Here is a 26,680-nt window from a genome sequence, read left to right as displayed (position 1 = left end):
AATCTATACCACACACACACACACACACGCACATATATTTAATATAATAATAATATAACAATAATACAATAACACCCTAAGTGTTCATCTTGACCTCAGCAGCCAAACATTCCCACAAGGGGAAAAAAAAAGATATTTCTTGTGTTTTTTCAAACAAGATTGAAAAACAGGCCCACATACATATTAGACACACCACACACACACACACACACAGGCAGACAGGCGATGATGCAGCAGTTCCTTTATCAGTACGTCCCCTGAACGAAGATGAGACAGTCCTTATGGAGCGTCTCAGCTGGAAGCGATGATAAGGTTACAGCAGAAAGGTTTTTTAATGTAGAATTCTTATTCATGAATAGTTATGTGTGTGTTGATGTGCAGGCATTGTGTAGTGATTCAGTCACAGCAGAGGAGGGAATGAGTTTCAGCAGTTTCAGGAAAAGAGGAATAACTTAAAGGGCAGACAGACGCATCTGCTATGAACAGATCGGCAAACAGACAGACAGACAGACAATCAGACAGACAGATAGACAGACAGACAGATCGACAGACAGACGGACAGACAGACAGACAGACAAAGAATCAAAGAACAGTAAGTAGGGCACAAATGTTGACATTTACTGACTTTGCTTCAAGCTGAATGTGTGTGTGTGTGTGTGTGTGTGTGTGTGTGTTTTCACAGAGCTGAGACTGAAAGAGGTCTGTCCAGGAAACATATAATAGAAGGTAAGGTATGGCAGTTTTTCTCTCAACACACACACACACACACACACACACATGAGGACAAATAAAATCATAGCCTTAACCTTTACTGTGGACAGACATGCACTGTGTGTGTGTATTTCTGTGTGTGTGTCAGCACTAACTATCCTATAGACATCAGCCACAGCGGGAGAAGATAAATGAGTGTTTGTCGCTTGCACTGTTGCGTAGTCTCTCTCTCTCTCTCTCTCTCTCTCTCTTTCTCTCTGTCTCTTGTCCGTCTTTCTCTGTCCATCTGGTGTGTGTCAAACAAGCCTCATTATGTTTGCACCTTTGAGCGAAGTTTAAAAGTTGGGCTTCTCAGACCTTAACACACACACACACACACACACACACACACATGGATATACTGTACACTCCACTCAAGCATGCACACTCTGAGTGTGTGTGTGTGTGTGTGCAGAAACAGTGACTCACTGGCACTTAAGCATGAGGTGCATACCAATAGGCTAATGTACTTGAATTAGATTAATAATCAGTGTACACGCTCACTGATCTGCACGTTAGCAGTTCCAGCACAATTTTTTTTTTCAAAAAATAAAAAAAAAAACCTTAAAAACTAAACAGTAAACACATTTAGTGCATGAAATGAAAAAAAAAGGATGTCTTCTCCGGTTCAAGTATTCCTACCTTAAAGTTGTGTAACACAGCTGATTTATTTAGCAGCCGCAGTGTGATATACTGCAGCCTGGAAATCACTTTCCCGAGCACATTTATACGACTGAAGGGCGGGTATTAAATTTATCGGTTTAAAAGAGATGAAATTATAGCGTTTACTGAGTCTCGCAGGCTTCCACTATAAAGTGGAACACACAGTAGTTTTATCACAATCCACTCACATGACTATGACTTCATTAAGCCCGATTTCCGCTTTTTGCTACGGACCGTGATGAGCTGCAGGTAGTCGTACGATAAGTTGCGGAATATCCTAGTGAGCCACAGATTGCTGTTTTTGAGCGTGCCAGAGCTATGGCTTGCAGTGACCCGTAAGTTCAACACGTTTCCATGCATATATCTGTGTTTAACTGTTGTGTGACAAGTTGGCATGGTAGGATCGGTATTATTGGCAACTGGAACTGGGTTTTACATCAGATAATAAGCATGTGTCTGGAAGAAGAAAGTCTGATTTCCACACTTACCTTTCATGGCTCTTTGAATTAAAGTAAACTGAGTTGCCTGTGCTTTTTGACTTTCCTTCAGGTACAGTAAGTCCCCGACATGAGTTCTTTTCCAAGAGCTTGTTTGTAAGTCCAATTTGTTCATAAGTCAGAGAAATATCGTCTAGGTGCCAGGATACTAACACAATTTGCTATATATTAAATATTACAGTACAGCGTTCTTTAGAATCGTGCTGATGGTTGAACAATTCATGGTAAAAGTACAAGCAATGTCTTCCATCTTTTAACCTCGCATTTTGCGTTGTCTCAGTTACAGTATTTTCACTTTTGTCCCCATGATTATTTCTTGATGCAACTTAAAAGTACCAGCTTCATCGTCGCTGCTTTGACACTTGCTTCCAGACATCCTGGGCTTGTACTGCACTTGCAGAGGATGCACGCTGCGTGCACATGACCCTGTATGCTAGACATGTGCATCATGTTTGTATTTTCAAAAGTCCATAACTCGAATGCTCATATGTAAGGGGACTGTACTGTACACCAGTTTCCTCCCACAGTCCAAAGACATGTGCAGACTGATTGGTGGTTCCAAATTGCCCCTTCTATATGACTTAGTGTGTGAGTGTGTGTGTGTGTGTGTGTGTGCTTGGATGTGATGCAATAAATTGGCACCCCACCTTTTACCATAATAGGATAGCCCTTGGTCCCCTGGATAAGCAGTATAGATGACAAACAGAAGGATGATGTAATTGTTACAGATGTGCCAGTTTGCCGTGCCAGTACAGTACAAACAAGTGGATGGTCATTCCGATTTCTACTGCACAGTTTGTTTAAAAGTAATTTAAAGACCCACTAGAGGTCTATTACAGTTCCATTCTTCAGGTATATATGGCTGGTAATGAGTCAGTAGTCAGGGCTAATGGACACAAGCTACAGGGAGCTTCAGCAGCAGCAGCCTATACCGTCAGAAATTAGCTTCCAACAGCACATCTGTAGATTTAAAGCCTCTCTCATACTGAGAACTGCTGCTTCTTTGGGAAAAGCTCATAAAACCATTCACCCAGGGATTGTCGTAATGTTGCACATCATTCCTAAACTCCAGGGACCAGTTAGAACTGCGCTAATGAGTCCTGCTTTCTGCTTTGCACTTTGCACTTGAGTGCACGTCATTCTTTTTTTATTTTTTTTTTTATTCTATAACATCTTTCATGCTTTCTCAAGAGGGCCTGCACTATGTTTACATCTTTTATGGTCCTACACATTACACACTAAACAAAAAGTCTGTATTTCCACAAAGGCTCCGAAGAACTGAATGGTTTCTGTAGCTACTACCACAAGTGCTGGTAGAAATGTACTCAAAATTTTCACGATGTTCCTGTGTTCCTGGGCAACTTCATGACTTTTTGGACAAGTTTCTTAATTGGAATATTTCCTAAAAAATTAATAAAATCAAAAGATCTTGGAGAAGGGGTCTGTGTATATGGAGTTTGCATGTTCTCCCCATGCTTGGTGGGTTTCCTCCAGGTACTCCGGTTTCCTTCCACAGTCCAAAGACATGCAGGTTATGCTTATTGGTGTTTCCAAATTCCCTGTAGTTTGTAAATAAGTGTGTGTATATGTGTGTGTGCCCTGTGATGGATTGGCACATTTTTCAGAGTGTACCCCACCTCATCTCCCGAGATAGGCTTCATGCCTCCTGTGGATGTGTGTGTGAGTTAGTGAGGGTCTTGGCAAATGCCATCAGTTTCTCAAAATGTCCATAGGGTGGAAATATACCAAACAGTTTATAAGCTTCTCAAAAAAAGAAGAAGAAGAAACAATTGCATGGGGAGACAGGAGTAGATCGGTGGTTAAGGTGTTGGATCAGAAGTTCCAGAGTTCAAACTCCAAGCATCACCAAGTTACTTGTTAGGACCTTAAACAAGCCCCTTAACTGCTCTAATGTATAATGAAATGAAATGGAAGTCTCTCTGGATAAAGGTGTCTGCCAAATGCAGTAAATGCAAGTGTATTCTTGAATACATTCTTGTAACACTGCTTTAAGCAACATTAGCATTTCTGTTAATTCATTCAGTCTGATTTGCTTTCCAGGTCTGAAAGGCTCCCTACAGAGACTGCAGCTGGAATATGTAGACGTTGTCTTCGCCAACCGTCCGGACAGCAACACGCCAATGGAGGGTGAGCAAAACAAGTTCACAGAATTTTTACCAGAACTCTATGTTTTCTCTTAAGAAACAGGTTTGAAAGTATTGAACAAGGTGCCCGTCAGTCTGATTTCTGAGTAATGGCATGATGGTAACGTGGCCTGTCGGTAGAGTGCAGTACCCGGGGTGCAGGCACTTTAACGGCTCGACCCTTCACTCGCACGTTCAGGCTGGTCCTTACAAAATGCTCCAGTGCTTTATAAGCACCCATTACTCAAAGCGCTGAGCCACAGAGAACACCGAATACACCATGGCTGCATGGGTCACAAGTTGGATGATGGAAAAAGACTCAAGAGAGAGAGAGAAAGAGAGAGAGAGAGAATATATAACTAAGAGAGAGCTGGAGAAATGGAAAGCGACAGATCAGCTTGGGTTGGGGCTGTAATGAGATCTGCGCCGAGAGTCGACTAACTCACTTTAGCCTTCAGAGCGCATAAAGAAATGAACCGTTGGGTATAACATGTCACTCAATCTCTCCGCTTCCCTCCTTCACCCTCCATCCGTCTTTTTGTTTCTTTTTTTAGTGTTTTATACACTTTGCCCTTTTAGTCTTTTTTTTTTTTGTATATGACTTTAATTCAGTCTCACATGCTGCTGTATTGCATTTAAAATGAAGACCAGCTCTTTTGGCACAACATCATAGTTTTTTTTTTCTTTATCTTAGCTTTCAAGCTGCTTTCTGAAAAGTGAGAAGCTTTTCAATACAGAGCTTTAAATACAGAACGCAAGCCAAGAAAGAATAGAAGAAGCTCGATGGTGTTCGACCACCTTGTGCAGCACATCTCTTTACGCTTATGTTTTGCATTAAGGCTTTTATTCTCAAACCAAAACCAAGGTGAGCACTGTGTAGCAAATGAGTGTGCCGAGCTGCCTTTTACCATCGGAGACCGTCTTCACAACGCTCAAACATGCATGGAGTAGTAAAATAGATCCAGGTAGGCTGTGAGACTACAGTTTACTTATTAGATACTTTCATATATATATATAATGATATTTAGTATGAAGTCTTTTATTCCTGCCGGATTCAGTTCATAATGCAGTACTCCGGTGTCACTCACTCAATCCGTGTTTGCTTGATCGCTTCCTGAAGATCATGTACGGAAGTTTGTCACACTTTCCCAATTTACTCGATAATTCCAAAGTTTTTGCCATTTTAATTTAATTTGTGAAGTGCTTTTAATAATTGACATTGTCGCAAAGTAGCTTTACACAATCAAAATATTATTTTAGTTTGTATGAAATGTGAATGTGTATAAATCAAAATGATAAGATTGTCCCTGATGAGGAAGCCGAGGACGACGGTGACAGTGGCAAGGAAAACCCCCTGAGATGGCAATAGAAAGAAACCTTGAGAGGAACCAGACTCAACAAGAAAACCCATCCTCATTTGGGTGAAAACAGATAGCAGGGATTGATCTGTAGTCAGACTGTGTGTTAGCACGCTGGAAGTTCAGTATAACAGGAGATGTGTTCAAGTTAAAATGTAGTCCAGTTCCATATTGGAGGTTCAGGTACTGTAGATTGCAGGAAACTCCAATCCTGAACTTTCAAGCGACTACAGAGTCCTCAGCCATTTATGTGGAGAGGTGGACACCACAGCTTCAGAAAGTAAAAGTCCTGCCACATATTTGTTCCGTTCATTACCTACACCATTTGATTCAAATTATCATGACTTTTCCGCCACATTTCCTAAGCCTAACTTTTTAATTAGTGACTTCACCTGCTTTACGCGCAGGAAGAACTGTAATACATGGCATATTTTGTCTTTGTACTTTTGGAAACCATTGTATACAGTATATACTTATACAAATTAGGTAATATACTGATACTTCGACAATGAAGTGACGTCTCAAACCTTTGGAAGAGTATTGGGGGTCTGTTTTATATCAGTCGTGCTTTTGTGTTCTTTTTAGCCAGAAGTTTCTCCTACCAACTGTACTTGTTCTATCGTCTTCTAATTCATGGACTTTAACATTTAACATGCTCAGTGAGGCTTGTAGGGTCTGAAATGTAGATCTTGTTTAGTTTCGTTTAGTTTTTTCTCTGATCATTGCACGCTCTAACCCTACGGTGAATGTGCTGGGACGTCCACTGTAGAATGCTGAACTGGCTTTATAAGCCTTTCCAGATTGATGCACAGCAACAATTCCTTCTCTGAGACCACTGCTTATGTCTTTCCCTTTTGGCATTGTGTTAACGCACTTCTGAATGATCCAGACCAGCAAACTAATAAAACATCTGCTCTTATAGAGGTCTGAACATCTGCTGATGATCAATTAATCAAGGGATAATGATTAGCCGCACCAGGGTGCAACTTACCCTCTTAAATCCTACGGAAGCAGTAAGGTCGTTCCTAGTATTGCCCATATGTTTTTTTTTTCCTTTATGGCTTTAATATAACCATTAGAATACAAATTTAATAAATAATGGCATGGTGAAAATGTTATGTGTTCTTGTTCATCTGAGGGTATATTTGTCTGCTATGATCAAATGATTTTTATTATGTTTGTTCCCCAAAAAAACTTGGAATAAAACAGAATTAAAAGAGTGGTGTAGAGAAAGAGAGAGAGTGTGTGTGAGAGAGAGAGAGAGAGAGAGAGAGACATACAGTATGTTCCAGTTTACTTCTGTTTGTGTTCCTGGATCTGCAAGATGTGAGGATCCAGTGAAATGGACTTTAATGGACATTTTTTTATCTTCGTATTTCATTTCCTCCTTATTTGTCTCTTATCTGTCCCCATAGCACTCCAAATCACAGTGTCCTTGCTAAAGGAGGTGATATTAACATCTAACTAGCTATTTTGTGCTGAGTTAGCAGACTCACCACCTACATCCTAATCAGCCTAAGCCGTGCTCAAATGCTGATTGTTCAAAATTCATCACATCTGAGTTGCATTAGATATAAACATAGTAAAAAATATAAATGCTGACCGCAGTGTACACTTTTTTCAAACCTGTTTTCGATTAAATCCTTTTTGCGAGTTATTCCTACTGAAGAGTTTGCTTACTGGCGAACGAGGGAATATCTGCACTGCAGGTTTTTGACAGGTTTGCTGAAAATCCCACTAGGACGGTCAAGAATTCGCGCATCATAACCTGAAAGAGCCAATCGTGTTCGGGAATGAAAATACAGGAGCTGCAACACTGGGAACATGGTGTTCAGATGGAGCTCGGTGTTTAATCAATAGTTGACTATTTAAGCTTTTTATAGATGTTTTGAAGGTACAAAGGTACATGAAGAATCCAGACAGAACCTAGGTGTAACCTTGGGTCAACCTTGGGCGAACAAAAAAATTGTGTTCTAGTTCAAGCTAAAAACCTTAAACATTCACCTCTTTTCCACTTTAATGTTTTTGATGCTCAATAAAATTATTAAATTAGCAAAAAATATGTTACAAGATGACTCTAACTAGTTAAAAATGAATAAAACATAAAAAGTCTCTGCCAAGCTTTTTTGTAAAAGTCACAAAGCTCAGGTATGAGAGCAGCCAGAGTCCTACCCAACTTACAGGTTTATTGCGGCAGGTGATTCACATTCTCCAAGCTCACTGGGTACAATACATGCAGCCTTAAAAGTGAGACAATTTCAACTCTGTCCACATTGTGGATTAAAATCTAAGCGGAATATCTTGAGATTGTCACAAAAGCCCTGAAAACCCTCATTCCATTTCCAACATCCTATCTTTGTGAAACGAGGTCGTCTGCAGTGACAGCAACGAAAAAGAAATTACTGAGCAGACTGGACATGAGGAATACACTTTGGGTGTCAATGTCCCTCGTCACCCCTACATGGTTTCATCTCATCGCAGGGAATCGAGCTTAGGTCTCACGCTGATTCTGCATTATGGTACATGATATTCATTATGTACTTTATTATTTTCTGTTATGCTTTGGGTGCATGATGGACGATCTGTGGCTGTGACTAATTATCCCTTTGTTTTAGAACCCATTTAGAGAGTTGAAAAAATTAATAAGGGCCCCTTTTTTTGGAAACCTTTTAAAAGTTCTGTGTATAACTCTATAACGGAGTGTTCCCTTATTATATAGGGAAAGTTTTGAGCAGAACCCTTACCTACAGTATGTAAAGAACCATAGGTTAAGAAGTTGTTTTTCTTCTAACATGTTCCATAGCAATGCAGGTGAGGATGTATGTCAACCCTATTGAGTTCAAATACCAAAAATCTTTCCAAAGTATCGCTGACTTCTAATAGCATATAGACATATCCAAAGTGATATTACTGGGTGTAAGATACATATACGTGATAAATAAAGTGTTTAATAAAAAAATATTTCCTTGATAAATAAAAGATTAACCTTTCTTACACTTAATCAATACCGGGTGAACAGGCAAAACCTCTCTCCTTGCCTTTTTTTTAGCTAGCACGCTACCTCTAAACCACTAGCTCGTTACCATTGGATGTTTAGTGCTTTAAAATGTTAATGAAATGCATACCTTTCCGCCCACCAAGATCATACCACAAGACACCGATCATGGTAGAAAACAAATAAGCCGGCTAAAATTATCTAGCGTTGTTGAAAGTGAAATGCTTCAGCTGCACTGTCTAGAGCTCTGTACTAAACCACACAGCGTTTGCCTGACCTTTGGCTGTAGCACTTTCAGCCATGATGACAGGGTGTATTAGAGCTCCGGGATTATGATGTGTGCATTTAAACCTTCTAGCGATCCGAACCTGACAGCTCTAACTGTGAGTTAGTGTGAATGGCTGTTCGTTTCAGGGTGACTCACGGCACTACTCGTCAGAAAACACGGCTCCTGAGACAGCGCGTCTTTCCTGGGATTGTTTCGATTATCCCTGAGCCTCTGAATTATTTTCGCGGAACCTGATTTCTGATATACTGTCGCATCGATTCTTTTGCACTGCTGTTGAAAATCGGTATTTGTGAACGTTTCTATGTACAGTGGGGAAAATTATTATTTGACCCCCTGCAGATTTCATGCGTTTGCCCACTTACAGAGAAATGTAGGGTCTATAATTTTTTATCATAGGTTTATTTTAAAGGAGAAAGACAGAATATCAATAAAAAAATCCAGAAATAAGCACGTGATATTAAGGTTATATATAGATTTGCAATTCACTGATTAAAATAAGTATTCGATCCCCAAGCAAAACATGACTTAGTACCTAAACAAGCATAGAGGTAAGATGTTTCTTGTAGTTCAGGAAGGATTTTTGTCCACTAGATCTCCTTAAGGTTTCTTGTCTGTCGCTTGGCAACTCAAAGTTTCAGCTCTCTCCATAAATGTTCCATAGGATTACGGTCTAAAGACTGTCTAGACCACTCAATGACCTTAATGTGCTTTTTCTTGACCCACTTGTTTGTTGCCTTGGGGTATATTTTGGGGCAATGTCATGCTGCACGACCCACCTTCAGGGGGTTCTCATCCAAAATTTTACAACACATGTACCCATCCTTTGACCCCTCAAATGCAGCAAATTCGGCCTGTACGTTTAGCAGTGAAACAGCCCCAAAGCATGATGTTCCCGTCTCTGTGCTTGACTGTAGGGATGGTGTCCTTAGGGTCATAGTCGGCATTTTTCTTCCTCCAAACACGGCGAGTTGAGGTGATGCCAAAGATTTCAGAACTTCAAACAGGCCTGTATATGTGCTTTTTTGACAAGAGGGAAGCTACAGGATTTCAATCCATTAAAAATCATTGTGTCACTAATGGTTTGTTTGGTGACTGTGATCCCAAATGCCTTGAGATCATTCACAACCCCATCCTGTGTAGGTCTGTACTGATCCCTCACTTTTCCCATGATCATCCGCACCCCACGAGGTAACATCTTGCACTGAGCTCCAAACCGAGGGCGATTGATGGTTACTTTGTATTTCATCCATTTGCAAATAATCACTCAAACAGCTGCTTCCTTCTCACCAATGTTCTTGCTAATTGTCTTGTAGCCAATTCCAGCCTTGTCCAGGTCTACATTCTTGTCCCTGACATCCTTTGACAGCTTTTTGTTCTTGCCCATGGTTGTGAGGTTTGAATGTTGAATGGATGATAGAGATTCTGTGAACAGGTGGCTTTTATACACATAACGAGTTGTCGTTAGGAGCTCCTTCTAAAATTAATCTGTGAACCACATGAACACATAACCAGTCTGTTGGAGCCAGAATTTTGGTTTGTTGGTTGGTAGGGGATCAAATACTTATTTCCCTCACTGAAATGCAACTCAATTTATAACATTTACATAACGTGTTTTTTTCTGGATTTTAGGTTGATATTCTGTCTCTGATCATCCTTTAAAATGAACCTATAATAAAAAAAATGATAGACCCTTTATTTCTCTGTAAGTGGGGGAAAAAAAATCTACACTGGATGAAATAACTATTTTCCCTACTCATACATATATACTGTATATTTATATACATGGAATACAACAATATCTTTAATGCGCATTGAGGGCCACTTGCTCTACATATAAAGCTGATAAAGACCTGATCATTGTGCTGCATTGTTCATCATGATTAGAGGTTATTAGCGTGATGAGCTCTTCGCAATTACTAATTCCATTTTGAATAGCCAGATTGCTTTTTTAAAGCTCATTAAGACTTTTTTGCAGCTAGTTACTGCTCGTCTTTCTTTCTGTTTTTCCCCTTTTGTATCCATCTACCATTTCTGCTCATAATCTCTCATTTGACAGATGGTTTTATTTAGTGTGACAGAATCTGAGAGGATGAATAATCAAAAGGGAGAGAGAGAGTTTTAGCTTTTTAGAATTTCATGAAAGAAGCAAAGAAGGGTCACGTCACTTCCTGCTTCTTCAGCACTACGCTTTCTCTGCATTTAATTTGTTTTTGTGAATGTCTCTCTCTGCCGCTCTGGTATGCGCGGGCAGGAAGCAGTGCAGTGCTTTTGTGCTGCAATGAAGGTCCAAGAGGTGCGGCTTTGGCTTTAAACCGTGTGTGTGTGTGTGTGTGTGTGGGTATGAGATGCATATTAAAGCGTCCTAGAGCTCCTCTTGCAGTCCCTACACAGTTCTTTAGGACTCCACATATAGTGTTTAAACTCTCTCTCTCTCTTTCTATCCTTTACCCGATTCCTTCTGTACTATACTCTAAAGGTAATACATAATGGTCATGTCCCTTCAAGAGTGAATGCATACTGTCTAAAGTACCACTGAGTCTGCATTGCAGTGTTTCTCCTACAGATTCTGGTTCGTGCCTCAGCAGTGCTACAGACCTCTCACACTCACTCTTACTCTGTTGAAGGTTTAAGCCTGAACGTTATGTATTCTGACCCCTGATGTACGATGACTTGATATGACATGATATGCGAATTGCGCATGGGGGCGTGGTTTGAGGGCTCAGAGGGCTATGGCACTAAGTTACTGATCAGAAGGTCGGTGGTTTTGAGCATCCAACTCCACCAGGTTGCCATTGTCGGGCCCTTGACCAAAGCCCTTAACCCTGTCTGACTCAGGGGTGCTGGATCATGGCTGACCCTGCGCTCTGACCCCAGTTACACTGGGATATGTGAAGAAGGAATTTCACTGGGCAGGAATGTATATGTGACAAATAAAGGATTGACTTTAAAAATATATATATTTAAGCTTGAATGTATTTTTTTCTATAGAAATTCCAGCCTACTACCACAACCTTCATCACTTCATATTGTTCCGTTTGTCATGGTTTCCCGCAAGAAATAGGTAAAAATTTATAAATCAATTAAAAAAATTATATTTAAATATAATAAAAAAAAAAAAATCAACATTTATGATATACAGGTGCATCTAGATAAATTTGAATATCATCAAAAAAGTTTATTTATTTTAGTACTTCAATTCAAAAAGTGAAACTCATATATTATATAGGGTCATTACACACAGACTAATATATTTCAAGTGTTTATTTCTTTAAATTTTGATGATTATGACTAACAGCAGCATGGTGGTGTAGAGGGTAGCACTGTCGCCTTGCACCTCCAGGGTCCAGGTTTAATTCCCGGTTCCCAGGTTCAATTCCCTTCTCTGTGTGCATGTTCTCCCTGTGCTTGGTGGGTTTTGTAGATATGTGTGTGTGCCCTGCGATGGATTGGCACTCTGTTCAGGGTGTATCCTGCCTTATGCCCTAAGTCTCCTGGGATTGGCTCTAGGCCCCCCACGACCCTGAATACAGTATAAAGCGGTATAGATGATGAGTGAGAGTGAGAGATAATGACTTACGGCTAATGAAAACCTAAAATTCAATATCTCAGACAATTGGAACATTATTTAAGACCAATATAAAATAATAAAATAAAATTCTAACACAGAAATGTTGGACTGTTAAAAAGTATGAACAGCTTTCAATATTTGGTCAGGGCTCACTTTGCATGAATTACTGCAGCAATGTGGCGTTGATATAAAGACCTGTATATTTAATATTCATTTTGATACCTTTATGGAGCCGAGTGAATTTAAAAACACTTGATGTGTAGGAAAAGATTTATTGTAATGTTTAAGGTGCAACATTTAACAAACTTATGGTAAAAAAAAATGACACAATCAAGCGCCATTTTTCAAGCTGTGTAGAAGACGTGTACATGCGGTTGCATAACGGTTACAGCGACTCGTCACCTCACATACAGCTTGCCTGAGCCGCTGTCTCAGAATAACATTAACTTTATTGCTACTTTTACAACAATGATATCACAACTTATTCTGCACCAGCTCTGGATATCAGTGAACTACAGCATGCTGGCGGAAGCTCACGTTGGAATGAAAGATCAAAACAGAACACAGGCGGTTCAGAGGCGATTCAGAAGCAATTCCTAAGTGTTGTTTAGGATGATAACGTTATCACGTGTTTTCTTGCTAAAAGTGTTTCTCTAATGGTTTCGACAGTTTAATGTAACCACAATAGTCACCTACTTCAACAATCTTCATGACTTTAATAACTACTGTGTCTAATATCTATGAATATGTATATATTTACTCAAAATATTCTGTAATAACTTTCGCTAAGATGAAGCCATGTCAGAGTAAAATACGGAAGAAATATGGTGTTCCTAACGTACTCTCAAAGTCTGCCTCTGTCCAACATTCGTGCTCTGCAGCTGATCCAGAATGCAGCTGCACGTCTCGTTTTCAACCTTCTCAAGTTCCCCCACACCACACCACTTCTCCACATCCTTCACTGGCTTCTTGTAGCTGCCCGCATTAAATTCAAAACCCTGATGCTCGCATACAAGGCCGAAAACAGCCCAGCACCCACTTATCTTTCGGCTCTAAGCACCCAATTACCTCTCGACTCCTCGCACCGCACTCGGTTACCTCTGATCCTTCAGCACTGCTCACCTCGTCCCACCATCTCTCAGGGATCAAGGAGTGCATCTAGACTCTTTACTGTTCTGGCACCTACAGTAGGTGGTGGAATGACCTTCCTTCAGATGTCTGTACAGCTGAGTCTCTGACAATCTTTAAACGATGACTTAAGACATATCTGTTTCTTTAGTACCTGGGTTAATCCCCCCTACCCCCAATCCCCATACCCCAGGCTTCAAAAAAATTAAAACTTCAGATCGAAAAAATTCTCAGATAGTATTTTGTTAGTAACCTAGTAACCCAGTGCCAATGATGGAAACCACAATTCACTTTTGTAAGTTGCCCCTGGATAAGAGCGTCCGTCAAATGCCTAAATGTAAACCAATATCCTCGCCAAGGAACATGGAGCGCTGCGTCAAGGTAAATAGCGTACTTTTTTTTCGATAGATTACTAGCGAGAGTTATTATGGAATATTCAGTGGCCTCTTTGGAGTGAATCACTATTTTATAACCTTTAGAATTGAAGAAGCTTTAACTGGAATAAAGAGTTTAAAGCCGTAATTTATCTTTAACTGTTACTCAAGTTTTATTAACCTAGATATACAATATTTCAATACCTTTACTACCTTAGATTGTTCGTAAAGCCGTAACATCAGATGAAATATAACCTATACAGTATGTTTATCTTTTTCTGTGACTAGAGATCGTGAGGGCGATGACCCACGTGATCAACCAGGGGATGGCGATGTACTGGGGGACGTCCAGATGGACAGCCATGGAGATTATGGTGAGCAGTAAGATCTTCACGATGTCTTCAAGATATCAAGTGCAGTTCTGTGAATAATCCTGAGCGATCCTGGTCAATTTAGAATTTAGTCTAAAGCTTCATTCATGGTCTTAAGGGAATGATTAAAACTTAAGGTTAAACGGGCATTTTTTTCCATTTGCACCACTTAGACCTCATCAGCTATTAGACAAGCCCAAATTAAATCCCACATTGACCGGTACAGACTTATGTTTTTAATCCATATCAAGAAGCTTGTTTTATATTTAAAATTGATTTATAATTAAATCCTACATACAGTATTTACTCAGGGAACCGACTCAGCTAAGCGGTTAGGATCTTGTCGTAGACTCGCCTGGAGGGAAGGAAGAAAGTAGGAGGAGGACAAATTGTTGTGTTGTCGTCTTATAAAAAAAAAAAAGAAGGAATAAAAAGCTGATTTGATGTGAGGAATGAGGGGGCACGAAGACGGCCCTGGTGTTATCGTGTTTTTAGCAACACTCCTTTTGTTATCTGGATGCATGCTAATGCACGCCGCTGATGCTAATGACGGATAAACAGCAGGTTTCACTGTCAGGGACGAGCAGGTTGAGAGGACAGCTCTGTAATTTAACCAGCGTCATTAGTTCACAGGGTTAATAAATGGTGGGTTCGCCGGGGCCGTCGCGCGCTTGCCGCGGTTTGGCGAAGCAGATGCGGTAATGACATGTAATTTGTGCTCGAGCGATCAGCCAGGGTTTTTTAGTGTCAGATCGAACAGCGTCCCTCCTACACGGACACACACGCACGCACCCCATCGTCAGATCTTAGCAAATGATAATGGTACAATGCTGCACAGAAATATTTATTACTGGAAACCAATTAGCAGACGCCAGCTGTATGGAACATATGTTGGTTGTTGTTTTTTTAGGTATAGAAAAGATTGCAGAGCATCTTGCTGCCTTTTTTATATTTCCCTGTGTGTGTGTGTGTGTGTGTGTGTGTGTGTGTGTGTGTGTGTGTGTGTGTGTGTGTGGACAGGAAGCGTACTCCGTGGCGAGGCAGTTTAACCTGATCCCGCCGGTGTGTGAACAGGCCGAGTATCACCTCTTTCAGAGGGAGAAAGTGGAGGTGCAGCTTCCTGAGCTCTACCACAAGATAGGCAGGTGTCAATCAATCATTCCTCTCCTTTTTGCCTTTTATTCTCTCTCCGTCCCTCTGGCATCCAATCCAGCCTGGACGTTTATCCGTTTCCTATCTGCTGAATAAATTCTCTTCATCTCTTTGTTTTTCCGCCCATACAGTACGTCACTTCTGTTCTTACCATGTGTGTGTGTGTTGTTGTTGTTGTGTAGGTGTAGGAGCCATGACATGGTCCCCTCTTGCCTGCGGCATCATCACCGGAAAATATGAAAACGGCATCCCAGAATCCTCTAGGGCGTCAATGAAGGTACAGAAAGAGAATGGAATGAGTCCAGCTCGGCTAAACGTAAATAACAGATAAGACACTGCACATGCTGATACGAGTTATTATACTACAGTCAGGGTAATCTTATCGGATGAGAGTGCTGATAATAGAAAGTTACAGCACTGGGGTGTTTAATTATTACATACTGTATCGTGAATCACCTCCATGTTGTTTTATTCACGGCTAAAGTGACCTACAAAGCTAACTAGCGTCTCACACAAGGCTGAATCCTAACTCCCTCTCTAATCCCTGAGCTAGGGCACTACTTGGTGTGTGGACCAAGGGATTGTACACCCTACATAGCTTTCCATTTAACGCTATTTGGTATTCGACCCCCGTAAGTAAATCTGGTGAGTTTCCCAGGACCTCTGCCATGGTTTATTCTCCTCACCTTTTGGCTACAGATTACCGGTAAGAATTTAAAACTGCTAAAAAAACATGTCACCCTTGTTAATAACACCCTCGAGCCGACGACAGCATTACAACCGTGCTGATAACCAGCACAACAGCACACCTACTTGTGTGATGAAGTTGTGACTGGTAGCTGCATGTTTCTCAGAGCATCTGTTATAGAAAACCAATCAGAATTGAGAATCTAAATGCACTATTGATCTTTACACACACAATAAATCTGGATTTAACACTAACTGCTCCTCTCTGTTTCTCTTTCTCTCTGTCGCTCTGTCTCTCCTGCAGTCGTACCAGTGGCTAAAGGAGAAGATCATGAGTGAGGACGGCAGGAAGCAGCAGGCTAAGCTGAAGGAGTTGGGTCACATAGCCGAGAAGCTCGGCTGCACGCTGCCACAGCTGGCTGTGGGTGAGACTCGTTCTGTCCTCCTGTCCTCTTTTCCTGTCTTGCACCACACCCCTGCACACGTATAGACAATGGATGGGATTGTGAAAATATCAGGGAGCACTTTCAGTCCACTAATTAGGACTGGAGTGTTGGGACAAACATAAATCATACCATGATACCTGAAGACATCTGGACAATACACACTATTTTTCAAAGTCCCAGAAAAACACTAGTTTATTTTTTGGGGGAAATCTAGAGCCATCCGAGGAATCGTTACCCAAGAGGAACCCTGGACGTCTTCATGCGTTCATTCAGATTTTTTTTCTCGTCCTGACTTTGCATTCTTAGCCCTATGGCAGCTCCTAGTGTTCACTCCCAGAACCGCAGTCTAAGAGTGAAAGATCAAAGGAACCCAACCCTGATCCTGTCCTAATCAGATAAATAACCGCTTGCATGAAGTGGGATTAATAAAGCAGAGAAGTAAAAAAAACACTAAAAACACAAACCTATGCAGGACAGGGCATCCTCCACGACCAGGGATGAGAACCTGAGCTCTACAAGATACACCAGTTAGTCTCCAAGTTTTATGGTCCAAACTCATGAATTTGTATGTGTGTGTTGTTTTTGTCTATCCAGCCTGGTGCCTGAGGAACGAAGGAGTGAGTTCGGTTCTCTTAGGAACATCCAACCCAGAACAGTTAACGGAAAACCTGGGAGCCATTCAGGTCAGTGTACACACACACACACACACACACACACACACACACACAGACAGACATGCATCATCATCATCATCATGTTGATATTAACACCACATGATAGATTCCCAAGCAGATTTCATATATAATTATGTACCTGATAAATGTTCCTATAAATAATGGTATATAAATAAATTACTGAGTGATATTTCAGTCATTATGACTGACACGAGTTTACGATTTGTAAAAAGCATCATTATTGAATCATTATTAATTCCAAGAGGGAAAAAGAGACAAAGTTTTCAGCTGATACAACAAAATGAACAAACTTGTTTCATGGACATTTCACAACATTTAATGTAACTACAGGTACATTGCCTGACATACTAATATTTTATTCTGGCACATTTAACACATGTGAAAATGATTCACCCCAGAATCACTCTTTCACAATCCTGAAATATGTCTGTACTATCAGGGAATAATAATAAAACCTCCACAGATGTGATAACCTGGTGATTCAGTACATTCATGATCTCTCCATGTTCTTCCCTTCTCCTGACACACACATCACTCTGGAATAGGGTCAGTCTGGACTCATCAGGTCACATGACCTTTTTCAATAGCTCCAAAATCCAATCTTTGTGCTTCCTGGCAAACTGAAGCCTTTTTTCTGAGGCTTACTAACAAGAGGTTTTCTTATGGAAGAATAGAATATTCAATTATTCGTCACCTGTACTTTACAGCACAGTGAAATGTCTTCTTCGCATATCCCAATTAGGAAATTGGGGTCAGAGTGCAGGGTCAGCCAGCTTACAGCACCCCTGGAGCAGATAGGGTTAAGGGCCTTGCTCAAGGGCTCAACAGTGGCAACTTGGTGATGCTGGGGCTCGAACCCCCGACCTTCTGATCAGTAACCCAGTATAAATATTAATTTATTATTAAACATAACCCTGTTTCTTTGCTTGATGCAAGACACAATAAGTTATCCCTTTTAAGATGGTGACTTTTTCATTTATTTGGCCAGGCAGTGTATAAATTGTTAAAAAAAAATTATGATGTTCATTAATGGATTAAAGAAAGAAAGAAAGAAAGAAAGAAAAAATGCCAAAGATTGCAGTGGTGTAAGAGGAATAAAACACTTCAGGATGCATTGTTATAGAAAAATTACAAATATTGCACAAAACCCATCATTTTATTATGAAAATGAAATCAAACTGATAATTAAAATGCCAATTAGATAATGAAACAATGAAAATGTGATCAAGTCGAAGTTCAAGATCTCAGACGTCCTGTAATTATTCCCGTGTTCCTCACTCAGGTTCTACCCAAGATGACGTCCCATATAGTGACGGAAATCGACCACATACTGGGAAACCGGCCGTACACTAAGAAGGACTATCGCTCGTAGGGGTTTGGATCTGGGTGTGTTCTTCTTCCTGATCTGAACACCTCTCTCCTCCTCCTCCTTCACCTCCTCCTCCACCTTTAAGTGGGGTTTGCTCTATCATAGGAGTCTGGTTGAGGGCCCCGCCTCGCCTCGCTCGTGTCCTGTTCGTGCATGCCCCCTTCCTCTTACCAACTCAACAGCTACGCATCACCATGGCGAACGACAACTGGTGAAAAACTCGCAAATCACAAATCGTCATGTAGCAAAAGAGCGTCATGCTCCGACAACCACACTACTGACGCCCTATTCGGAAGTTTCCTGACCCTGACATGAGCCAGGGGACGTCCTGGGGACAGTGGAGACGGTAGAGACGGGAGGTGTGGAGCATGTCTCACTCTGCTGTTCGAACGGGAGAACTGCAGCCTTGCTTCTGATGAAATAAAGCGAAACGGAACGAGGCGTCCCGTATCACGTTGCATCCATGATTAGTGAAAGCCTGCATTAGTAATTGCATCTGATTAAAGAAAGCCTTTGTTTTTGTTTTTGTTTTTTTTATATATTAGTGTAACACTGATCACATTGCGCTTATGGCAGAAAACTGTATGGCTTCTGAGCTATAAAAATTAGTGCAAGAACAAAGCTGGACAAACAAAACAAAAAAAAAATAACCGGCTGCTAATCAGGACATTGTTTTCAGCTTATAGATATTAAATTATAATCTAGATATATAACACTGTAGAATCTTAAATATATAGATATAGATTATAGCACTGTCGCCTTGCACCTCTAGGTTCGATTCCCGGCCAGGCTCGATTCCCGTCTCTGTGTGCATGGAGTTTGCATGTTCTCCCAGTGCTTGGTGGGTTTCCTCCGGGTACTCCGGTTTCCTCCCAAAGATTAGGTTGGTTAGGTTAACTGACGTTTCCAAAATGCCCATATTGTGTGAATGAGTGTGTGAGTGTGTGTGTGCCCTGTGATGGATTGACACCCTGTCCAGGATGTACCCTGCCTCGTGCCCTAAGCCTCCTGGGATAGGCTCCAGGTCCCGATATAGAAGATGAGGGAGTGAGTGAGATATAGATTATAGATATAGATTATAGATAGCGCATCTTGAACAACCAGCACACACTTGAGAAAGTTCAACTGGATTCAATAGCTATGTTTACCTGCAGACAAACGTGTCGATGTTATATTAATCCGATCAAACGTCTGATTCTAACAAAAGGAAATGTTTATTACATTCCCTCAGAATATTATTTAAAACCTAACAAGACGTCCTGGTAAATCTTTTTAAAACAGTAAAAATCAGCAATCTGGACAGCAGCGACGTTAGTGACAACTAAAAGTCATCCTTCGAATAAGCTAAAGAATGATTTAAAACATAACTGGACATGTTGGGGGGTATTCTTGCAAGCTTTTGAATAAGCTGTGGACAAAATTAGATTTTGAGGAAATGCTTTTCAAGCAATATTTTCAGACAGCGACAATAAAAGGAAAAAAAATCAATCACCTAAATATAAAACGCTAAGTCAAAATTGAAAGAAACGATTTATCTGTCTCGTTATGCGTCCAAATTTGGACGTTTCTTTCCACATGGACACAATATTAAACTTTGTTTTTTGTTTCCCCAAACTCCTGAAGCATTGCATTTGTTTGTTTATCTTTATAAGTGAATATTCAATAAAAAGTGATTAGCAAAAATAACTTGTTATATAATAAAAATATTAATTGGCTAGCATCCTAGCAGAGACGCGCGTCGCGGACCCTGAGCCCCTGACGCGATCGAGCACCATTTTTAACTAAACAAAAGTTGCGTGTAAATACATAAAATGCTTAATGAGATACTGTAATCATAATAAATTATTAATAATTATTATTTTTCCAAGTAAACACAGCCAGTGATTCCTCAGTGAGATTCAGAGCGCGTGATGAGCCGGTTCCTGTAGATATCCACCATATATTCAACCTGAAAGCCATAATAAATGCTGCTCTTTCTCTCTCTTTCATTTTTTTCTTCTCCTACATTTCCAGGGGTTATGAACTTCTCATAGTACTTATTATTATTTTTTATGACCGTGTACAGTATTTACTTATTTCAAAGTCATAGTGGACAGAACTTGTGTGGAAAATGTGCATTTGTGTTACTCTGGTTCATTTGAAACTTTATAGTGTGTGTATAAGTGTGTGTGGAGCAGTCTGAGAAAACCCATCAGATATCGCTGTCACTGATGGAAAATAATGCGAAATATAATTTTTTTGCCAGTAATATTGTTTGGCATGTCTATCTCTAAAACCCCGAGAACCAGACCCAAGTCTGTTTAAAATGCATAGATCCGTATATTTAATTGTGGCAACGGTTTCATGCCAGATGTTCCTACCTTCCCAATTTATCCAGTTTTATGTTTTTTTTTTTTTTTACCTTTTTCCAATTTTTCAAGCCAAAAAAAACCACACACACTTTGAATACAACATTTCAACATCCTTATGCATTGTAACAACATTTATTTCCATCCAGAGTCACATCAATTTCTCTTTAAGATATTGTATTGACGACGCTGTGTAAAGTCTTCTCCAGCACATCCCAAAGATTCCCAATGGGCTTGAGGTCTGAACCTCGGGGTGGCCGATCCATATATTGATTAAAAAAATTTGGTGACTCAGTACATTCAGGTCATCGGCTGACTTTGTTTTATTGCCACATAACGTTGCTGAGTGTAGAAGCAACTGAAGCATCTCCAGAGAGTGTTATGATCTGGTGTGTCCACTAGTACAGTGGACACTATGCATGATGGGAGCATCGCTTCATAAGATTCCATTTTTACTCTGACACGCCCATCACTCTGGAATAGGTTCAATCTGGACTCATCAGGTCACATGACCTTTTTCCATTATGCCAAAGTCCAAACTTTATGTTCCCTAGCAAACGGAAGACTTTCTTTGAGTAGTCTCAATGTTGGTCTTTTGGCTGCTCCAGGCAAGAGGTCGCACAACAACTTGCCACAGGTTTTACGCCGGATGCCCTTTCTGACGCAACCCTCCCATTTACCCGGGCTTGAGACAAGCACTGCGTCCAGTGGTTGGGGGGTTTGGCTGGGAATCGAACCCGGGCCTTCCGTATGGTAGGTGAATCACCTACCACTGAGCCACCACCGGGACTTAACAGCTGTGCAGATTTAGGAAAATCATTGAGGAGTCTCTTAAGAAAAGGCTTTAGTATGATCTGGAGTTGCCTCAGTTGCTCAGGTCTAGACTCAGCAACATTATGTGGCAATAAAATAAAGTCAGGTGACCACCTGAATGTACTGAATCACCAGATTTTTGTAATCAATATAGTTTTGTCTTGCCTGATAACGACATTTGACCCATGGATTCATCTGGCTTAAATTGTGAAAGAATGGTTCAGGGAACAAGACGTCATTATCATGAGACTACTCAATGATTTTCGTAAATCTGCACAGCTGTTTAGTCCCAGTCCCTTAAGTTCTCTTCACATTGTGCATCTGGAAATGAACTTACTTCCATGATAAAACATACCCCTAAGTTCTACTGGAGTTTTTTTTTTTTTAATGTTTGATTTCACCATTTTTTTTTTAATCAGTAAAACATTTTTCCGACCATGTATTTTTCTTAAAGATGATGAGTCACCACAATCCTGCCAGGTTAAAGTAATGAGTTTTACAGTTTTTAATCTAATTTTAGTATTTCGGCCATCTCCTTAGTTGTTATCTTTGCTTGATGCAGGACAATAATTTGACCTTTCTGAAACATTGAGTCTTTGTTGTGACCACAGGATGTGTCTTCTGATGCGGTCGTTTAAAAAATGCATCAACTAGACTTAAATAACTTGAACCATATTAATCACTGCAGTAATTATCCAAGGGAAGGCTCTTAATTATTCTCTTGGTTAAATCCAGGTGGTGAGGTTCTTTCTTTGCTTCGTTTTTGCATGCAAACCAGAAACATCATCTGAGTTTTCAGACACAGAAGGGTTTTCTCAGGCTGCCACACAAACCTTTAAAACGTATCCACACGTCCGAGTGCGTTCCATCACATCGCATCAGCTGACCTCTGGACCGAGTGCCTTTATAACAACATGCTTGTGACAGAAACACACACACACAGGGCTTTTGCATCATTGTCATCGTCGTAAAAAACAGCCGTGTGTATATGAGGAAATGAGATCGTGTGTAAACGATAGCATTTTACAGACGACGTTTGCTATTGTAGTAGATTTTAGTAGTCGTATTATGTCATGTGGGTCACCTTACCCCTGGACAGATAAGCAGAGATTTCTGTAAATATATATATAGTATATATACACACAGTACATAGAGCTCGGTTATATGCTTGAAATAAAAAGCAAATGACAAATTAACTGTGTGCGTGTGACTTTTTTTTTCATTCTTGTCGTATTCTATTTAAACTGTGATCATTCAACGTAATTAACCAAATAATTTGCTCAGATTAATTTCCTACCAAAATTCTCAAATCTGATTGGTCAAAAGTTTTATATTTAGTTATACAGTATAACATTTGATGTAGGCGACATCTTCTGTATTATAGAGATGTAGAATGTTAGTTTAATGTAAGGAGTCTCCAGTGTCAGTGATTTGCATCAGTTACCATCATGAAGTATTATTTAAAAAAAAAAAAAAAGGAGGGGCTAATTAATAATCAGGGTTAACGCTCTTTTATTTATTGGTAAAAAAAAGTGAAAGTCAGAAACGACCTCTCGGCATCGCACAGATCATGAATTTCATGTAAGTCCACTGATGAAATGATTAACGTCTCCTGCACCCCCGTTTTACGGACTCGTACAGCACAACCCACAACCCTAGTCTTTCATTTGTTCATCCCTCTTCTTTTTCCATGTTTTAAAGTTTCATTCTCTCTCTCTCTCCATCACTTTGAGCCCGTGGACAGCAGAGCGATGAGACCAGACGAGGCGCTGATGGACAGAATGTAGTTCCTGAAAGAAAAAAAGAAAAAAAAAAATCATCTTCAGTGAAGAAATATGTATTTTTACTGTGATGTTGAGAAAGAAACTTAAATAAAAATTAGAGAGAGAAAGAAAAACAATTAATATCCATATACACAGGGCTGGAGAGGAAAGACAGGAGAGTGAAAAATAAAGCAGGGAAAAAAACAAAACTGTGAAGACTCTTACACCGTCGGGTTGAAGTTCTTCAGCAGGAAGAAGGAGGCGACAATGACCAGCACGAGGAACAGAGTGTTGTTGTAGAAGATGGAGAACGTTGTGGCCTCGTAATCCGCCACCTCGTTCTTTTTCCACAGAATCCTGTCAGAAAGAGAGAGAACTTCAATCAGCACTCTCCTATCTTATCAAGTGGTAGTGATTACATTACTCTTTTTTTGGACATTAGTGACTTCCAGTGTTCAACATGATGAAGTGTTCTGGCTCATGCATGGATTTTAGTTAACATATTTATTTTATAACGTGGAGGGAAAATGCTATCCTGTTTTAGGAGGATTAAAATAAATAAATCCTGTTTACACTGCTAATAAGGAAATCATAGCATGCGAACAGAAATTCGTGCAAAGTATGAAAGATTTTGTCTGATCGATAATTAAAAATGAACAGTCCTTCCATTCTTTACCGATCTAAAACACTTTCAATTCTTTAATCCACGATTATCAACACGTCTAAGCACGTCCCAAATATCAGGTTAATGTTTTGGATTGCTCAAACCACGTTCCTCAGACAAAGCAGGTATGTGATCTTGTGCTTAAACAAAAGTGATGATTTTTACCTCTCGTCCTTCTCTTTGCGAGACATCTTGCGGTTGTCGGCCTCGGACAGTTTGCGGGTCACCTCCTTGGAAACAGCGTCTTCGCGTTTCTGAGCCACCCTGAAAAACACCAAGTGAAAAAAACACGTTAAATAGAGCTTTCTAACACCGGTTCCCTTCATATGGTCCTGGATGACGGTTATGAACAGGCTCTTACTTGTGCTTGAGGACGAATTTAACGTTCTTGTAAGCGAAGGCCACCAGGTACGTGCTGACCAGGGTCATGACGGCGTACAGAACCGCGGACTGCACCAGGTCCATGTGCCAGATCCTCCAGAAGAGCCCTGAAGGAACATAATAAAAATACACTTTAGAAGTCCTGAAATTGACGATCAGACTTATTCACCATGGACCATTTCCTTATATGAAATTTGAGAATTTTTTTTTTCTTTAAATGTTACACGCAGTGTGGCTCTGCAACAACAACACACCCAGACATCCAATCAACAACTTTTTGGAAGCTGATCTGAAACCAGGAGTGTATCTGAGTCATCTAAGAACAAACTGGACTGATTGTACCAGGGTCTTTTAGCATCTGCAGTAAGCACAAACTTAATTTAATCTTTATGAAAACATTTTGTATATCATAATTTTTTTCCACTTGTTAACTGCTCACTACTGGCTGTTTGAAATTGAAGTGTCTATCCGTCCATCTGTCTGTCTAAAAGATGAAATCATCTCTGCATGGAACGACATCCATGCATCCATCCATTATTAATGTTCTGATACATTAATAAACGCTGAAGGTTCTTGTATTCAGAGTAAACACGAGTGTCGCGAGCCAGGGGTTGTCAATTTGCTCTAATTTATACTATCAAGATAATCTTTAAGTACAGACCCAGACCTCTGGGCCTCAGTGCTTTTTGGGACTCAAGTATCCCCTGATCACATGTCTAGGCACTGATGTGAGAGGCAGCGCATTACTGTAATCTTTTCATTTATTCAAGAGAAGAACTCCTTCAGGAACAATAAAGTATCAAACTATCTAACGCTTCCTAAACTACTGGGGTCAGGTCATAAAGAGAGAGAGAGACAGACAGGTCAACAGACAGAGAGGGCTTGATACAGAGTAAGAAAGAAACAGACAAACAAAGAGAGAGTGAAAGAGATTGAGACAGATAGTCAGACAAACAGAGACAGAAAGAGAGAGACAGGGAGGGCTTTAGACAGAGTAAGAGACACACACAGAGACAGACAGACACACAGAGACAGACAGACAGAGACAGAAAGAGAGAGACAGGGAGGGCTTTAGACAGAGTAAGAGACACAGACAGACAGAGAGACACACACAGACAGACAGAGAGACACACACAGACAGACAGACAGACACACACAGACAGACAGACAGACACACACAGACAGACAGACAGACACACACAGACAGACAGACAGACAGAGAGAGACAGACAGAGAGAGACAGACAGAGAGACAAAGAGATACAGACAGAGAGACAAAGAGATACAGACAGAGAGACAGACAGAGAGACACAGACAGACAGAGAGACAGACAGAGAGACACAGACAGACAGAGAGAGACAGACAGAGAGACACAGACAGACAGAGACACAGACAGACAGAGACACAGAGACAGAGAGACAGACAGACAGAGAAAGACACAGACAGACACAGACAGACACAAACAGACAGACAGAGAGAGACACAGGCAGGTTTGACTTCATGCAATAACAGTTGATGAGACACTGTTAGAGAATCTATCTCAGACTCAGACTAGGAGACTACTGGAGCTGAACTCTGGAGGATGATGAAGCAGATCTGAAGTCAGTGAGAATCACAGAGTGTTCGTTAGTAAAGCAGCAGTGATTAGCATGGCGGTGATTAGCATTAGCCCGTTAGCTCCACACTTACAGATGGGAATGGCGGAGACGATCAGCGCGTTTCCGTAAAACAGCGCGGTGGATTTAGCTGAGAGGTTCCTGCTGAAGTCCTGCAGGAGTAAATCCTCCTCAGACTGCTGCTTATTGCCCCCTTTAGGTGCCATTGTGTCTCTCTGTCTCTCTGTCTCTGCCCTGCTGCCTCTGACTCCGCGCGCGCTGTCGAACAGGACTGACACGTAGCCGCTCGCTCATATACAACCGACTGTAACGCCGCGTCAGCTCAAACACGGAAACGCGTCAGCACTCAACCGGAAGCGGAAGTACAACAAGAAAGGGGTCGTCGGGCTCCATGTTTGTTTTAGGAAAAAAATGAACAATATATTAAATTATACCTTACAAATAGTCTTTAATACAAACAGTACATTAAGACAAAATGCACGTATTGTATAAGTGCAAAAGGTGAAGGGAATGGAGAGGAAATAATAAAAAATATATATTTATTTACACTAACTGCTAAAAACACGGTATTGGTGCTGATTTTAGAAAAAAAATTTGTTATACATATAAT

The 26,680-nt window shown here is 40.5% G+C and overlaps 2 protein-coding genes across 3 annotated transcripts in view; one reads left to right on the top strand and one right to left on the bottom strand.

The window, feature by feature from the left end:
• The window catches only part of kcnab1a (potassium voltage-gated channel subfamily A regulatory beta subunit 1a), a 116,234-nt gene extending 96,777 nt beyond the window's left edge, over positions 1–19,457 (top strand). For both annotated transcript variants that reach the window (XM_053500425.1, XM_053500426.1), the window contains exons 7-14: positions 683–726; positions 3,972–4,058; positions 14,055–14,140; positions 15,158–15,278; positions 15,472–15,566; positions 16,281–16,401; positions 17,017–17,105; positions 18,400–19,457. In XM_053500425.1, coding sequence (XP_053356400.1) covers positions 683–726; positions 3,972–4,058; positions 14,055–14,140; positions 15,158–15,278; positions 15,472–15,566; positions 16,281–16,401; positions 17,017–17,105; positions 18,400–18,489 — 733 coding nt within the window. In that variant the 3' untranslated portion in view covers positions 18,490–19,457. The remainder of the gene's footprint in view (positions 1–682; positions 727–3,971; positions 4,059–14,054; positions 14,141–15,157; positions 15,279–15,471; positions 15,567–16,280; positions 16,402–17,016; positions 17,106–18,399) is intronic.
• Positions 19,458–23,142: 3,685 nt separating this feature from the next.
• Positions 23,143–26,375, bottom strand: ssr3 (signal sequence receptor, gamma). The gene is made up of 5 exons (XM_053499731.1): positions 26,144–26,375; positions 24,436–24,562; positions 24,240–24,338; positions 23,636–23,767; positions 23,143–23,437 (listed from the first exon to the last, which is right to left on the bottom strand). Exons 1-5 carry the CDS (start codon positions 26,274–26,276, stop codon positions 23,371–23,373), a joined length of 558 nt encoding a protein of 185 aa, XP_053355706.1. The 5' UTR covers positions 26,277–26,375; the 3' UTR covers positions 23,143–23,370.
• Between the last annotated feature and the right edge of the window lie 305 nt (positions 26,376–26,680).

The sequence above is a fragment of the Clarias gariepinus genome, chromosome 7 (genome assembly GCF_024256425.1).
Source record: "Clarias gariepinus isolate MV-2021 ecotype Netherlands chromosome 7, CGAR_prim_01v2, whole genome shotgun sequence".
Lineage (NCBI taxonomy): Eukaryota > Metazoa > Chordata > Actinopteri > Siluriformes > Clariidae > Clarias > Clarias gariepinus.
Note: the sequence above shows the minus strand (reverse complement) of the source record. Positions and strands in the feature narration are given on the sequence as shown.